This window comes from Petaurus breviceps, unplaced genomic scaffold, assembly GCF_028583685.1.
Source record: "Petaurus breviceps papuanus isolate PSGF00001 unplaced genomic scaffold, PetGlider_PUasm1.0 90747, whole genome shotgun sequence".
Lineage (NCBI taxonomy): Eukaryota > Metazoa > Chordata > Mammalia > Diprotodontia > Petauridae > Petaurus > Petaurus breviceps.
The window spans coordinates 1,070,338-1,087,983 of NW_027187334.1; the positions used below are offsets into that span (position 1 = coordinate 1,070,338).

Genomic DNA, 17,646 nt, shown 5'->3' on the forward strand with positions numbered 1-17,646 from the left:
TCCCTCTTGATGTCACATCTGGTCATGTCTCTGCAGTTCCCCACCTTTTTCTCTGGACTTTGCACATTTCCTCTTCTTCCTGCTTCTCACCCCCTGCCGCAACCACTTCGTTCTCAGCTAGAACCCTTAGCTGAAGTTCTGCCTCTTGCCCATCTGAGGAGCAGGCTCTGCCATCTCTCTTTTAAGGAAAATACTCTCAGGAAATCTTCTCTCTTAAAGTGGAGTGGTTTTATTAGCCCCCAAACTATTAGCTTCCAATGCTGAGATCATTTTAGCATATAGAATAGCCAGTTGATGTATCAGTAAACATCTATAAAGCACCCACTATGTGCCAGGTCCTGTGCTAAGTTCTGGGGCTAGAAAGAAAGGCAAAAGACCATCATCCCTGCCCTCAAGGAGCTTGCAGTCAACTAATTATAGCATTTAATTTGTCTTTAAAACTGCTTCCTTCTATTAACAGGACCTACACCCTTGTTCCAAACCTCTGTCATATTTAGGGTCATAAAGTCTTTATAACTTTCATTTGATTCCTAATTGCCAAATTGCACCCACACTTACACCCCAAAAAAAGAATCATTTCAGATTCTGCCTTTTCTACAAAATGCAAAGGGCTGTATACGTGTTATGCAACGTCATTTTTCTCAAATCCCCCAAGACCTTTTGGGTCTCACATGTAAATGAAGCAGGAGAGAGGCAAGGACAACAGTGACCAGGAACCAAGTAATGCAGTGTGGAAATATGGCAATTCCCCTCAATCCCTGGTTCCCCTGTCCTGCCTTTATTATATATACATATAATATTATATATATACTATTTATATATATGTGTGTGAGCTCACGGGCCTTGAGTCACCTACATGGCCTACTTTCCAAGGCTAGATGTATAAACCCCGACCCTGACTCTCATTTTGTTTTTTAGAAGATCGGTGGTACCAATGTAAAATCTGGTGAACTCTCTGGAGCTTTAAACTTGCTGCATTTCTCTTTTTCATTGGAACAACAGCCTAAGTTGTTGTCTTAAGTTATCAAAGTAACTTTCACTTTCCACTTTCCACCAAGGGATAACCACTTGCTTCGAACAATAGGTCATTCTTCATAAATACCAGGTAGTTAGAGTTGGCCTTTTTTGTCATGTGTAATGTCTTAAGAAAAAAAATCTCTTGCTGGTCTTCTGTACCTTAGTGTTTTAGGACATTTCAAATGAGTCAACACTTAAAAAGTTATAGCTTTCATAAGGGTAGATCCTGAGACATTGACAGGGGAAGTAGGGAAAAATTCTCACAATGAGTTTGCTTTTACAATTGAATAAAAATCGAAGTCTTTAATGTAAAATACTGAAACAGCATTTGAAGAAATAAAAGTATATTGACTTCAAAGGGTTACTTTTTTAGTTTTAATATCAGCAAACGTAAATAGGTTTAAATCAAGAATGGTCAGTGCTGTGTTTCTAATGGAGAGCTTAGAACCATTATGGCATGGAATACATGAGGAGAAAATTGCAGAGCAGTAAAGGTTAGCTGATGTTGATGAAGCAAACCCATTTTCCCCAAAGTTGGTCAATTATGGGAGAGAATCTGTATGTGCTGAAAGAGCACCCTGGAAACTGGTTGTTTAAAACAATATTGCCTAATTCTGCATTAGCACAGAAGATGGCCTTTTGGGTGGGAGCAAGGTACAGAAGTATTTATGTAATGAGATTGTTTTGTATTATACTTTTTACTGATCCTCAGGGGCTTGAAACTTTTTCAGTGATAGCTTGTATTAGGTTACAAAAACAGAGCCATTTGATGGATTATCAGGATAGTAGGTTAGTGAAGGATTCTCCCCCAAATTAATCACATTCACAGGCATATGTATTGTCATGCCTGGTAATGATAAGTCTTTTTGCTGGAGAGAATTAGTCAGCTAGGCTTTCATCTGACTGGGGCAGGCCAAGAGCCAATACCAAGTCATTTTTCTATACCTGAAATACAATCTTTAATCATGAAAATCCATAATGGAGGAAGTAAATTTGAAGAGTTTTCTAGTATGAACAGCAGCCACAGAATCTAAAAGGACAATCTTTGATTTCCTGTAAGGTTAAATATGGAATTATATTATCTGGAATCTGACAGTGACTCAGGATGATTTCCTTTAAGTAAACAGAAAGGCTGCTTGAATATCTTCCCATCATTTCATAACAGAAAAAGACCAAGATATTCTAGCAGATACATACCATGAAGCTGGACTGGTAACTGATTCTAAAATTGCAAAAATGGTGGCTCAGTTAGATAAGCATCACAGAGTGAAGGCTTCTGAGTGAGGATGTGGATGTCTGTTAGAGATAACCACCTGGACTGCTGCAGCGACCAGAGCCCCCAGATGTAGGAAAACAACTTCCCAAACCAACCCCCCCTGGGAGCCTTGTCCATCTGAAGAGGGATGCAGTGCAGCCAGACAGATGCTGGAGGGGAAGGTGTGGGGCAGAACACCTGATAGTGTCTGAAGTGATCGTCTATCTTATGGCTTCACTTTTCTTTACTGGGAAGACATGATTAAAGCTCTGTGCAGACTGTAAATTAGAGATTGATGTCTGTTATATCTGAAATGGGATTGAACACTACTGGGATAAGGAAGATTTATAGTCTGAAAATACAAACAGATTCCAGAAGGCTTTACAGAGAACTTCATATTTGGAAGGCCCCTCTGAGACCAACTTCAAGCTGACCACGAGTTCCCTTTACTACATCCCTGACAGGTGGTCATTTAGTCTTTGCTTGAAGATAGCTCTAAATGTTTGGACATTCTTCCTTATAGGAAGTGGAAATTCCTTTCTGCAGCTTCCTACCTGCTGCTCCTAATTCTCTCTCTAGGGCTAACCGGTACAAATCTAATGCCATGACAGCCCTTCAGATATTTGAAGCTAACATGTGCCATGGAAGTTGGTGCAAAGAAAGACTAGTCGGGTGTTATTCTGAGGTTAGTGCCCCTCCCTAGGCTGTCACTGACCACAGCTGCTTCCATGACCCTCACTAATATGCCCTCAGCATTCTGGCAGCATCTGTTTTTCCACATCATCTTTCCTTGGAACATTAATAGCCACTTCTTTGGCAAAGGAGGCCTCTCCCTCCTCTTTAGGAGGAAGCCCATACCTCTTGTGTAGTACCAAGTGTTTAGTGGCTAATTCTTTTTTTTTTCCCTCTGGGTGACATCCCACCACCCTCCAACCTCTTAACACAAGTCAGAATTCTCCCTTACTTTTTCCAGATACTTCCTGCACCTTTCCACTTCATTAAAGCCTTCCTTATGTTTTATTTTAAGCAACATTTTGTACTTCCAGATACCCTGGAAAGTAGGGTCATTCCTCAGCAGTCACTTGTAGTCACTTGGCCATGGTGCCTCTGACAGAAATACCTACATGCACTCTCTACAAGTTATTGTGCCTAGCACATAGAAGACGCTAAATAAATACTTGTGGAATTGAATCAAATTCCTGTTGGAAGGGAGATCTTAGTCCTTTGTGGTTCTTACTAGAGGGTGGCAGAACTTCTGAGCCAAATGCAGCTCTGGAGTTGTTTGACTCGCCTAACGGAGGCCACAACCACAACTCACCTTCTTTTGAGCTGCTCATCTTGCCTTAACAACTACCTTCTTCTATTTTGGAAGTCTTTGCCCTCCTATTTCTTTTCTTCTAGACCTTTTCCTTTTCCTTTTTCTTTTCCTACCCATAAGTGGTCTTTTGTCAAAAGCAAACCACTGGACTGAAGGCACCGTGTGGCTGACCCACTGTGACAAGTGTTCTGTTACTATGTTAAGACCTCATGTAAAATTGCTGTCTTCTAAAATTGATACAATTCTAAAAAAGAGTTTTCAGAATCTTGGCCCTATAACAACCCTTAACTATATAATATGGAGCTCTGATGATTCTTCTCCCTTAAAAATATGCTGAGAGGATCACAGATTTAGAGTAGGAAAAGACTTTAAAGATTATCTACTATACTCCCCTTCTTAGATAAAACTAGGACCCTAAGAGGTCAAGTGACTGGCCCAAGGTCACAAAGATGGTTTGGTAGAGTCAGAATTTAAACCCATGTCTTCTGACTTTAAATCCAAGGGTTTTTTCATCTCTATTACAGATCCATAAACAAAGTAATTGATCAATGAATCAACAAGACACATAAGGCCCAAACAGTGTGGTCTAGTGGATGGAGAGTTGGCAATGGAATCAAGAAGACCTGGGTTCAAATTCCACCTTTGATACATAATGTCTGTGTGACCCTAGGCAAGTCACTCAATTTCTCAGTGCCCCAGGCAAAGAATGTAAGGTTCACAGGAGGTTCCATTTGCATTGGTAGAAGGGGTTTCCTTATCAACAGCTTCTCATGTCAACAAAATTCATAGGTTTGGTGTTTTTTTTAATGGACCAGACACTGTTCAAATGCAAAAATGAGACAGTTTTCTTCCTTACATTCTATAGATAAATAAAATACAGTAGATATAAAACATATTTAGAGTGATGAGAGTGGCTCTAATAATGGAAAATTTAGGAAAGACTTCAGAGAATTGGCATTTGAACAGGTAGGAGAGCATTCCAGGCATGGAGAACAGCCTGTACAAAGGCACAGAATGGAGAGATGAAATGCCATGTATGGAAAACAAAAAGCTGGCCACATTGACTGGAGTATATAAAGGGGATTACGGTGTGATCTGTGGTCAAGAAGTGATCAAGAAAGATATGCTGGATGAAGATTTTGAAGGGTTTTTAATGTCAGAGGAATTGGTATTTTATCCTAAGGCAGTAGGGAGCCATTGCAACTTCATGAACAGAGGAGTCGCATAATCAGACCTGTGCTTTAAAAATAGCAATTTGATAGCTTTATGGAGAATGAATTGGAGAGGGGAGAGCTTAGATGTGGGGGGGGGGCATGTAGGAGAGTACTGTAATAGGCGAGTTGAGAGGTGATAAAGATCTGGACCAGGCTGGTATCTATGTGAATAGAGAGAAGAGCTATCTATAATTCCCATTAATCACACTCCCATTCTCTCCTGCCATTTACATCTAAGTTAGTACTATTCAGCCAGTTGGTTATCCAAATTCAGGCTGGACTTAAAAGCAATATTTTCTGAATTTATGTCTTGTTTCCTTCTCTCCATATCTCTTCCCCCATCCTCTAACTGCACTACATAGGCAGGGGAAATATGGGAGCAGAGCAATGTGGGGGAAGACCCTCCAGGTCTATGAGGGTGTCTGAGGGAAATGAGCTAGTCAGGGTGCCGGGTGACAGTGATGGGCACTACTCTAGGTTGTGTTGGGAACTGATTCCCTATAGCTCCCAGGGCACAAGTGGCTACTGCTGAAGAAACATGAGAAGGAGGAGGGTAAGCCCCTTTCCTAGGGCTGGTTTTGGAGGGGGCAGCTCTAGAGACCCGCCCCCTCCACCTGACAACTATTTCATGAGATTTGAGGACTAAAAAACCAACCCAAGCAGCTCAGAAAACTTATGCCAGCTCACCCTTGCCAGAGGAACTGTGGAAATAATCACCTAAATCAAGTTAGCATTCTTCTTCCTACTCCACTGACATAAATTGTTGTTTGCTGTGGGCGAGTGGTAATAGGCAAGGCTAATGTAAAACGTGTTCTCATAAAAGAAAGGCATTCAACTTTCCCTGTGTCAGAAGCTCTGCTCAATTCAAAAGGAAAAAGAATGATTGCCCGGAGATGTGTGCATACATTTCCATTGTGGCTGACCAGTGCAAGAAAACCCAGCGTCCACTCCTCTGCCGCTCAGCCCGACCAGAATGATGTGAGGACCTCAGCTTTCGGGTGGGGATCTGTCTTGTTTATCAGTTCTTTTTTAAAAATTAGAAACCATGAAGCGAGTGCAGTGGAGCATGGGGATTTACATGTAAAATTGCTGTTCATGCTAATGAGAATTAACTGTATGAATCCTCTGTGTGCTAGTGGGAGTCTTGACCCCTGGGGGAGACGAGTGGAGGAGGGGTTGCATTCATGTGTGACTTCCATTCATCGCAAAGAAGAATTCAATGAGTGACTTGAGGGAGGAAAGACTCTCGAGTGAATAATAATCAACAAAGAAAGCAAAGACTTTTTCTTTTATTTTATGGTTTATGATCATTTTAAATTGTCTCCTAAATACATAAATGCTAGTAAGATACTATGCCCCCTGTAAAACATACTGCAGTATACGTAGGCTCAGAATGAACCATCCAACTACTTTTTATTTGACTCAGAGTATCCTTGAGATAAATCTAAGCTTAGCTGTCTACATACAGTACAAAAAGCTGAAGCTGCCTACATCTGTCTACATACAAACTAGTTTAATTGAATTGAGTGGTTTAAATAGTCTAATGAAAAGCTACTAAATAACTTGGGCTTGGTTGTTGTTAATTTCTCCTACCTGTTATCATGTAACTGGGTTTGCCATTTTTTTCACCTTTCAAATGGGAGTTTCAGTCTCATGTGGATCCAACCTATGCTAGGTTTTCGTTTGTATTTTGTCCCATCTCCTCCGCCTCCTCCTCTTTTTCCTCCTCCTCCTCCTCCTCCTCCATCACCACCACTACTATTACTATTTGTGTGACCCTCTCTGGTCCTCATTTTAGGGAAGCAGTGTGATACAGTGGTGATGATATGTACCCTAGAGCCCCTAACTTTAAGTCATAGAAAACTAAGTTTAAATTCCAGCTCTGCCACTTAGTACCTATGTGACCTTGGGTAAATCACTGAACTATTCTGGGCCACAATTTCCTCATCTGAAAAATGATGGCCTTGGACTATAACCACTAATGCTTCTTTCAATTCTAGATCTTTAATCCTGTAGTATGTGAAATGAAAGGATTGAACCAGATGATCTTGTGAGGACCCTTCTGACCAAACTATGTGATCCTTCATTGATTTTAAAAGATTATTAAAGCATTAAGTAAGGACAGCTTGGTGACACGGTAGATAGAGTACCAGGCCTGTAATCAGAAAAACCCATCTTCCTGAGTTCAAATCTGGCCCCAGATACTTACTAGCTGTGCAACCCTGGGCAAGTCAGTTAACCTTGTTTACCTCAGTTTCCTCATCTGTAAAGTGAACTGGAGAAGGAAATAAATCACTCCTGTATCTTTGCCAAGAAAACCCTACAAAAGGTCATGAAAAGTTAGACACGACTGAAATGACTGAATACCAACAAAGCATTAAATTACTCTGTATTTATAGAGAAATAGTCAAATGGTTCAAATGTCATGGTTTCTGACTTATTAAAAAAAACTAATCTATAAGACAGACCCCAAACATGGATTGTAGTGTTATTCTGGTAAGTGTGAATATCAAAGGAGTTCAGGAAGGTTGATTTCCCATGAAAAACAGCTGCTTAAAACTAGACATAGTCTAGCAACTGTGAATTACTCAGAGGATTGAGGAAATGTCTTGGGAAGACAAATATTCAGATGATAAGGCAAGCTAGAAAATTGGATATCAATTCAATGTATTTATTGAAGTTATACTTTAAAATAATTGTGCTATGTCCAACCATAGACATCTACAGGAAAAAGTGTGTCAAAACCCAGCCAGCACATTATAATACCTATCATAGAGAAACATCTTCTGGGTGGTTGTCCCATGCATTAGCACTATACCAGCAGTAGGAATTCAAACTCAGCATTTCTAAACCCAAAGAGATCATCAGTGCCTCCATTCCCCAAAGAACTTCTTCCTCCTGCTTTCCTAGCTCAGCAAAGATCATCAATATTCTGTTTGTCACCCTTACTCAAAATTTCAGGGTCATCTTTGGCCACTACATTTCCTTCATTGCTTATCTTCCTTCAGTCACCAAAGCCTATTGATTTGCCTCCCATAGGATCGTTTCCATTGTTCCCTTACTTGTCATCCCCACTGCCACCACACTGGTTCAGCTCCTCATTGCTTCCCATCTTGGCCCTACTATGACTTAACTGTCTCTCTTTTTTTTCCAGGCTCTGGTACACACCATTCCATAGTAATCATTAATAGACCAATTCTATTCATGCCATTCCCCTTCTCAGAAACCTCTGCTTTCTCCTCATTGCTCACAGGATGGAGTAGAAGCCTCTTAGCTAGGCATTAAAGACTTTTTAAAGTATTCTGCCCTTCGCCTACCTTCTCAGACTTATCTCTCACTGCTTCCTTGTATATCCATACTTACATTTCAGCTAGAGTAATTTTTAAAACTGCACTAAGACTTGGCAACACCCTGTATGAGAAGGGACACTGCATATGTTGCCTTGAATTACAATTGTGTTGTAGTAACTCCCCCTATTCAATTAGAAATTTCTTGAGGGCAAGAACTGTTTTATACATCTTTGTAATCCCTACAGTTTATATCTAGCATTGTGCATTGGCCATAGTAGGTGGTAGACAAGTATTTGCTAAATTGAAAGGAGTTGTGGAGAGAGCATAATAGTCTGACCTCTCTACCCAAAAGCAAATTGGTCCTTAAACGCATTGGATCAGGGGCCTAAAGGCTCAGTGTGTTAATAGCACTTCCTGTTCCTCTGAGCACAAAGCATCCTTGAGGAGCTCCAGGGACTCATTGATGCTTGGCTGGTAGATCATCTCAGAAACAGGAGCTTCCCTCTGCTGAATCAACTTGAAGGGTGCTAAGTGCCTCTCCTTGTTGACCATCCTTCTCCTGTTATGGCTAAGAAAATCCCTTTTTAACTATTCAGTGCCCCATAAATATGTCAGTGTTGAACCTAAACTACCAGGGAACAGACCTGAGTCAGGCCCAACCCAGAAAAGGGGCACTAGATCCAATCCCAAAGACTGTTGGCCTAAGTTGGTCTAGTTCTTTCACTGTATGTGAAAAAGATACAAGAGAGGGAGCACAACATACATTGCCAAATAGTAGCTCTTCTAGCAAATAAATACCCTAGCCATAGAAACATAATTGACGTTTCCTGTTCTAAGAGTTCCCGAGTTTGCCGAGGTGAGATGAAGCCCAAGGACCAAGTTAAATCCAAACTGATGAAGTAGGAACTTACTCTCTTTTCTCCCTGCCTAGGCCTAGTGTTTTTGAGTAGTGTTTGCCACCTGAAACAGTGAACATACAGGGCAGATGGAAACAAGGCCCTCTACCTCAAACAATCAAGAGTGATTGATTCGAACTAAAATTCCCCAGGTACTTGCTGGAAAGTGAACAGGTGTATTTTAAATTCTCTTAGCCTTCCCCTGGCACTTTTACTTGTTTACAATGATAAAAGTAATTATATTAGAACACCATGTGGTGATTTGGGAGCTGAAATTTACTAAATGATATTTAGGAGACCAGAAGGGCTCAATTTCTGAGCAGGGAATGGAGTAGCTTTTTGATGTCATCGGGCCAGCTCTAGCATCTTGTATTCCTGACAATGACTAAACAAGGTACAAGGAAGATACTTGGTCACATAAGTCTCTGATGCAATGATGCCTTGTGACATGGAGGCCGTGGACATCAGTTTAGAGTTCCTTATCCAACATGGATCCAGGGCCATGCCTGGAGTTGCAGATATCCCATAACTTTTCATTTAAAACCATCAAAATTCCTTGGTTGGTTTATGTAGAGGGTTGACATGAAAAGTTCTGAGAGAATTCCAGCTTAGGACATTCTACCCTGGTTGCCAGCATTCTTTATTACCACTTCTACTGAACACATAGCAATATTTATTTTCTGTGTAAAAGAATGGTTTACTGTTTAGTGGTATTTTCTGTTGAAAAGATGCTGGGCTATATTTGTTATTGCCTAGGTCTTAGCAGTAGCTAAGTAGGCGTTCTTAACCTTATTTGCTTGTTACTTTTAATATTTTGATCATTATATTTCAATAATTGGTTTCATTTGTAATCCTTGGTGTTTAATTGTATGCATTTAAAAACAGTGTTCTGAGGAGAGGTCCATAGGTTTCACCAGACTGCCCAAAGGATCCAAGGCACTTTTTGCTCCTTTAGCTCCTTCAGATAATTATGGAGTACTTTGATTAATTAATTAATGTATGCCACAGGATGGAGGTCACCCTAGGAGCAGTATAAAAGATAGATCATGATATTTATAGAATTCACTCTAACAACATTAATGAAATTCTGTGACCTCTGCAGTATTGAGATTAGATAACAGAAAATAATTGCCCTTATTCATTTGGTTGTCAGTTCTTTAAGGCTGATTCTTCACTCCAATCTCCCAGTGTCTTAGTTCCCACAGCCCATATGCATATTTACAGTGGGGGGAATAGAAATGATACAGCCCTCTTTCCATTGCTCATAGAGGAACAGGGACTTCTTCCATCTTGTTGAAAGCCCACACATCCTTGTTCTGGGCATTCTAGGGGACTATAATGCAATATGGCTACCGAAAAGGTCAAAGACGTTCTGGACCGAATGGTGTTTAGAATAAGAGTTCTTAACCTTGTGATCATGGATGCCTTCTGCAATCTGGTGAATCGTGTGGAGTCCTTCTTGGAATCGTTTCTAAATACGTAAAACAAAATATATTACATTAAAAAGGAAACCAATTCTATTGAAATACCAATTTTTTTTTTTAAAAAAACAAGGTCATGGAATCCAGGTTAAGAACTCCTGTATCTAGAAGGAGAGAAATCATAGTCCCACTATTCCCTTTCCTAGTCAGACTATATCTGGAGTATCATGGTCAGTTCTACCCACCACCTTTTAGAAAGGACTTTAACAACCTGGAATACATGTCAAGGAAGGGGACTAGGATGATAATGAAGGCCTTGAGACCATGATGTGCAGGGATCTCTTGAACAACTGGAAATGTTTAACTTGTAAAGAAGACTCAAAGAATACTTGCTTTCTTCAAGTTGAAGAGCTGTCCTGTGGAGGGGAAATTGGTCTTGGTTTACTTGATTCCAGGGCATAGAAAAGGAACAGGTGGAATTTTCCAAGGAACAGATTTCAGCTAGAAGGTATTAGACTTCTCCAAAAGTGGAATGGGCTGCCTGGAAAGGGAGTCAATTTCCCTTTACTTCCCTGGATGACTGCTTGTTAGAAACATCATAGTAGGGATTCCTGATCAGGTACGAAGTTGGGCTAGCTGGCCTGTGATGAGCCTCCCAGCTCTGAGATTTGGAGATAAATATGACCACTTCATTTTTCTCTTTAGCTCAGGCCTAAGGACTAGAGAAATAGTCCCTAGTCTTTCAATGTTCATATACATATACCATGTAATAAACATGGGCTTATTGCAGAGGGAAAAGGGTTATAGGCTATCACTCTGTTTCTGCATAAATGTGGAACTTCTTTAATAATACATGTATCATGACCTCACCATAGTTCGTGATCCCATCTCATTCTTATTACATTTTGAATGAAGAGAGAATGTAGATATTGCCTGTCAAAACTATAAATATGGGAAATCCTTTGGAAGGAGAACTGAACTGTTCTTTCTGTCTTTCTTTCAGTGCTTTCAAAGCTTGTCACCCCAAAATTAAGAGTTTCTTCTTTGCAACTGACTGTCTGGAAGAAATGAATCAGTAAGTAATTTCTTTTCTGTAGACAATTGTTGTAGCAATGTGAGAGCCCCTCAAGACAACAGAAAAAGATGATTACATTTCCTCTAGGAGTGTAAAACTTACCTTTAATGCCTATTCTAACATCCAGGCATGACTTTCTTTCCTCCATGGCCTCTTCAGGACCAGGGATCAGTATTGTGCTCTTATTTACCATAAAGATGAAGGCCTAGGATTGTTGGCTTTATGATTTGCTCTTCCTACCCCAGATAGGACCACAAGTATCTTGATTCATGCATGTTCACAGGCATATTTATTTTCCAAAGGATTTTATCTATCCACTGTATACCTTGCAGACACAGAAGACTTTGTTTGGGGAGGAGAGAGGGGAAATGGAGAGAGTCATGGGGGAAAGGCCTTGTACTATCTGAATTTATGACTGTTTCTGTATCTCTAACTAATTGTTTTTCCATGCAAGGTCTTGGTTCCAGAGGCGATTGAGTTATATTTTTATTTTATGTTGTTTCTATAATTGTAAATATAAATGAAATTGGACACTTTTTGCAATGTGTATCCATGTGCATTGTGTTTTATATCAAGGATTAAATCATTCTCTACTGGCTCCAAGAGTACTGCTTTCATTGTGCACTCCAGCATATATAAGGAATAAAATGGGAGCAACTCTGAACCCTCCCGAGAGTTTCCACTGTCGATGTCATTCCACTGTCGATGTCATTCAGGTGCTGTGTCCAAAATGGCAAGTGAGAATATGGGAAGAACAAGGTGTTCCATAGTCGAGTGCCCTGCACTTTTTAAAGTTCTGGTGCTTGCTCACTCCCAACTGCCTTACTTTAGATGTAATTACTCCAGCGAGTACTCAATCCACCTGCCAAGAGATTTTCCTGCAAATCAAAATTGCTTTGCAAAATGAACATAAGCATACTATTATAGGTTCGTTTTACAAGGGTGACTTGTATTCTAAGGGATTCATTAATAATAAAATTAACAAACTTGTTTCCTATTTGTCTGGGTCACTCTGCTGCCCATACTTTGACTAGAAGGGCCTTCTACAGATGCACCCCATAACTAATCAACCTGTCAGGCTCTCACAACTGTAGGTTCAGTCTATGAAATGCAATCCCCAGTATGCTGGCTACTTAGGCATCAATGCAATTTGACTTTCATGGAAACTTTCCATGTAAATGAAGTATGCAACATAAGACATTAATTCCAATTAGGAAAAGCAGCAGGTTATTAATATTTTAAGGCATGTTGCCTAATGGCATCAGCAAAGCTTGGCTGTAACAGGCTCCTTATGTTTGGGTTTAATGTTGATAGGAAAACATGAAGCAACATCTCATTGGAAAAGGAAAATTGCTTAAATTTGTTTTCAACCTGCCAGAAGGAAGAGTTGTTCTTCCCTCAGCGAGTTTAATTGTGTTGGAATCAATCCTGTCACGTTGCTGGTGTCTAATATTTATGCCTATGAGACCCAAGCACAATGACATGCTTATTCTCTTGAGAACAACTAACTTCTTTGTCAACATCATTAACTAATAAGGTGATGCAAAGACAGAAATCAGAGTGGGTATTGGACAACTCCCTGGAGTATACACAGGGACAGTCCTATGTATGACCTGACACAAGAAGGCCTTGCTACAAGTGCATTTTGAGGTCACATGGATGTTTCTAGTTGAAAGATACAGCCTCTTCCATATTCTTTCACATTAATGAGGGCATCTGCTATGTGCTCAACACGGGGTATGGTAGGGGAAGGGTTTGTACAAAAGAAAGAGAAAATAGGCCAGATCTTTGCCTCTCATGCCCCCTAACTTTAAGCCATGTCTAAAAACACTGTTAGCAAGTGCACATATGATCAGTGACTGCTGCCAGGCAGAAAAAGAAATAAATACCACGTTGTTTTTGTCATTCAGTCATGTTCAACTCTTGTGACTCCATTTGGGATTTTCCTGAAAGAGGTACTAGAGTGGTTTGCCATTTCCTTCTCTCCAGCTCATTTGACAGATGAGGAAACTAAGGCAAACAAGGTGAAGTGACTTGGCTAGGATCACACAGCTAGTTTGTATCTGGGGCCAGATATGAACATGAGTTTTCCAAACTCCAGGCCTGGTGCTCTATCCACTGCACCACCTAGCTGCCCTCAAACTGCTTAAATTGTTCAACAGGTTTGTGGTAGGGGGATTTGAGGCTGAGGGACATCTCCATGCGAAGCTGCCCCAGTGTCTACCTCAGCACCAGTACTCAGGATCCCATCTCTGGAACCCTGAGCTCTAATTGTTGAGTATTCTTCTTGTGTTTCTCAGGTCTAGGTCCATCATGCCAAAATGCCACCTCTCTATGCTTTGCCATTCGCATTCCTATCTCCACCTCTGACCTGCATCTCATGCTCCTCTCCCAGGGACCCTGGGCTCTAATGGTTGGATGTTCTGCTTATTTTGCCAAAATCTAAGCCCACCATGCCACTCTCTGGATCCCTCTGTGCTATGCTGTTTGTGTTCCTGTCTCCACCTCTGACCTGGAATGCAGGATCCCTCCTTTTGAACTCTATTGTCTAATGAGCAAGTTTTCATATTATTTCACCTGGTCCCTGATCTACACCACCACTTCTGGCTATCGCTGTGCTATACTGTCTGCAACTCAGAACCCCAAGCTCCCTTCCTGGGAAACCTAGGCTTGGAGTGGTAAGCATTCACCTTATTTGATCCAGACACAGGCTAATCATGCCATTCCCTTGCCATCTCTGTGCCATGCTGCTTGTGCTTCAGCTTCTTCCTCTGACTTAGAACTTAGGTTTCCACTTCTGGGACATCGAACTCTTATTGATGAGCACCTTCCCTCTCTTTCCTGGACCTAGAACCATTAGATAACTTTGCTGTGCTACCCATTCTCCAGACTCTCCTCCCAACTCTGTACTCAGACTCCCACCCCTAGGCCTCTGGGATCTGATTTTTGAGCAGGCACCACAACTTGCCACACCTAGGCCTCCAGCACCACTTCCTATCCATCTCTGTGCCATTTGTAGAAAAGCTATGACCATGAAAAGTTAGAACATAATCCCTATGCAAATTCCAGTGGAGGACCTGGCTAAACCAGGCCAGTCTCAAAAGAATAAAGTAGATATGTCAAGCAAAAGGAATTTTTTTATTTGTCCAAATTGTCACTGCTATTCTTAACTTCAGTTCTTCACCTTTCGACAGACAAATAGACGAGTTGAGATGACTCAGTGAACAGTGAGAGAATCCAAGAATTCTGATTCTTGCTTTCTTCATCTCAGCTGAGAACCAAAATACTGTTTTGTCTTACTCTTATTGTCAGATAAATGGTGGAGCTGTCTTATGATGAATATTGGTTGATTATATTTGAAATGATAAATGTAAAATAATAACTCAGAATTGTTTTCATAAATCTCTATTAGTAATAAAATATAATGAATAGAGTTATAATTATGTTCTCTTAGATTTTTCTTAGGAAAAGTGACATTTCAGCTAAATGACTTCATTAGGCAAATAAAATGAGCTTGGAATATTCCAGTATTCCAATTATATTGAATGTTTTTTTTATATATGGATCATATCCAGCTGACCTAACTATGAGTCCCAGCTCCACCATTTACTAACCATGTGTCATTTATATTCTCCGTGGCTCAGTTTTCTCATCCACCTTAATAGAATTGTGCTGATCTGATGCAATAATGTAAATAAGATACTTTGTGTCTACAAACATGAGGAATATTAAGCAATATGTGCATCATGCATATACGGAAAGTGGAACAATGACTATTATTATCATCATTAGCTTGGAAGCAGGGTGATCAGTATTTCAGCCACTGCAACTATTGCTAATGAAGACAACCTATACAATATAAGAGGGACTGCAGTCTACAACTGCAGAGGGAGCACCCAGGCCAGGAAAATCATAAATCCCAAACACTTGAAGAAATGTTCTCATTTATGGTTATTAGTCATTTGAAAGTAGAAAAGGCTGTTCATTTTGGAAAGAACTTAATAATAACTGATGAATCAAAAATTGTATTGAGTAAAAAGGTTATTTTTCTTTGAGAAAACAATTTATCCTCAGTATCACAGAGTTCAATTTAAAAATTCAATTTTCTACAGTTATGATATATTACCATTCAAAAGAAAGGAATTAGTAAAACACATGTACTCATTATCTTAAGAGCAAAATATGACCAATATTGGGGTGGCTAGGTGGTGCAGTGAATAGAGCACTGGCCCTGGAGTCAGGGGGACTGAGTTCCAATTCAGACTCAGACACTTAACGCTTACTAGCTGTGTGACCTTGGGCAAGTCACTTAACCCCAATTGCTCTGCCTCCCCCCTCCAAAAAAAAAAGGAAAAAAATACGACCAATATAATTCCAATTTAAACACAGTTGGAATATGAATACAGAACACTCCTTCTAAGAAATGTACTCATATTTACCACACATCACTTTAAAACAAAAGAAGCTTGGAACATTGATAGATTCGGTAGGGTGCCCCAGACTTGGCAAGAAACTGAAGCATGACTCCAGATTAAACTCTTATATGATGTGTATCCCTCTCTATATCGTATGGGACTTTTCTCTGACAATATTTTAAAAATAATATGTAGTGGATTTTTAATGGAATGCTATGATTTTGATGTTTACAAATGCTTTTATAATTAATGTTACCAGGAAATTTAAACAATACAAGCTTAAGTCAAAAAATGGGAGGAAAATATCCAACTAGTTGACTGGGTTATTGTTTAAAAGAATATTTCTTATTATCCATATAAAAAAGATATACCTAGAGAGAACATGAATTATCCCAGTTACCTTGTTGACTGTTAAGCCATCGAGAGTATCTTCTTCTATTTGGCTGACAAATCTAGATGGACACCACGTGAAATCACCGGAATCATGCCCAGTGATCCAGTGAGAGCAAGTACCTAGAACTTATCTTGTGAGTGAATTTACTTCTCATGCCAGTAACTGTAGCAAACAATTGCTGGAGTACTGACTACTAGGAAGATTTGAAGCCTATGAATCGAGTTTATTAAGCGAAGTCATTTAACCTTCCTATTTCGGTCTGGAAAATCAACTAAATTTTCTCCTCAAGAAAACAAAGAACCAAGTGGTTGGATGACATGGGTACAAGCTCTAAGTTATTCACCTAGGAAAGTGCTTATCCAAACAGTGGTTCTGGACTAACAATCCAGAAAATGTTTTGTATGAGTCCTCATATAGGTAAAAAAAGGGCAAAACACTTGGGATTAATTTTTTCTATGTTCCACTTTTCATATTAAGTAATGTGGTAACAATGACAAAAGAACAGATATAATCTGAAATTATTAAAGTGTTTAATTCATGGAATGGCTAGAATGTGAGACTACCTAAATCATGGAGAAAAGGAAGCCCAGGGTATGAAACCATTCAAAAGCCTTCTAGAGATAGCCTTGTAAAGAGACAAATAAGGGCTCAACTATGAGAATTGGTCTTTCCAGACCAATGAAACTAATACAAAAGTTTGTCAATCTCATAAACCACAAAGAATTGAATCAGCTTTAAAATTACAATCTAATTCAATTTCTTTTTTTCAGGCTTTTTTCTGATACCAAATCAGTCATTTTAGCCAAATCGAACAGCTAGTCAATTCAACTAAAAAAAATGGTCACTCCAGTTGTTTACTGAACTCACCAGTCAATTGAATCAAAATCATTGAAGCAATTCTTCATGTAGACAGCCTAAGCTGAAGTTTTAAACAAGGAGCTGTTTTTAGTTGACATATTTAGTTTATCAGAATAATCTTATAGCTCTCTTTAAGTATTTCCTGGCTTCCTTTTTCCTGATATTCTTGACCTTGAATTATCCTACCATGTTTGATGGAATCTGTTGAATATGCCACACTTCTTTCCATAAGTTTAATTAGGTGACATCTGCAACAGCATAACTCATTTTTCCCAACTTGTTCCTTTGGATGTGAAACATTCTCTTGGCAATTCTGTGACACTGCATATGAAACTGACCTTAGTAAGATGTATGTCTTAAAGTGTCCATTTAAATGAGAACTACGTCAACTCTGTTGCCACTGAGAATTCTTAATTAACCTGATGATATTGTAAATAATAATGTCCATGTGGTCTTAGAAATGAGACATCGAAGCATTGCTTCATTCTCGACT

At 39.7% G+C, this 17,646-nt stretch overlaps 1 protein-coding gene across 1 annotated transcript in view; it reads left to right on the forward strand.

The window, feature by feature from the left end:
* The window catches only part of LOC138145738 (connector enhancer of kinase suppressor of ras 2-like), a 558,854-nt gene that overhangs the window by 507,951 nt on the left and 33,257 nt on the right, over nt 1–17,646 (forward strand). Inside the window, exon 18 of the mRNA XM_069067369.1 lies at nt 11,415–11,486. Coding sequence (XP_068923470.1) covers nt 11,415–11,486 — 72 coding nt within the window. The remainder of the gene's footprint in view (nt 1–11,414; nt 11,487–17,646) is intronic.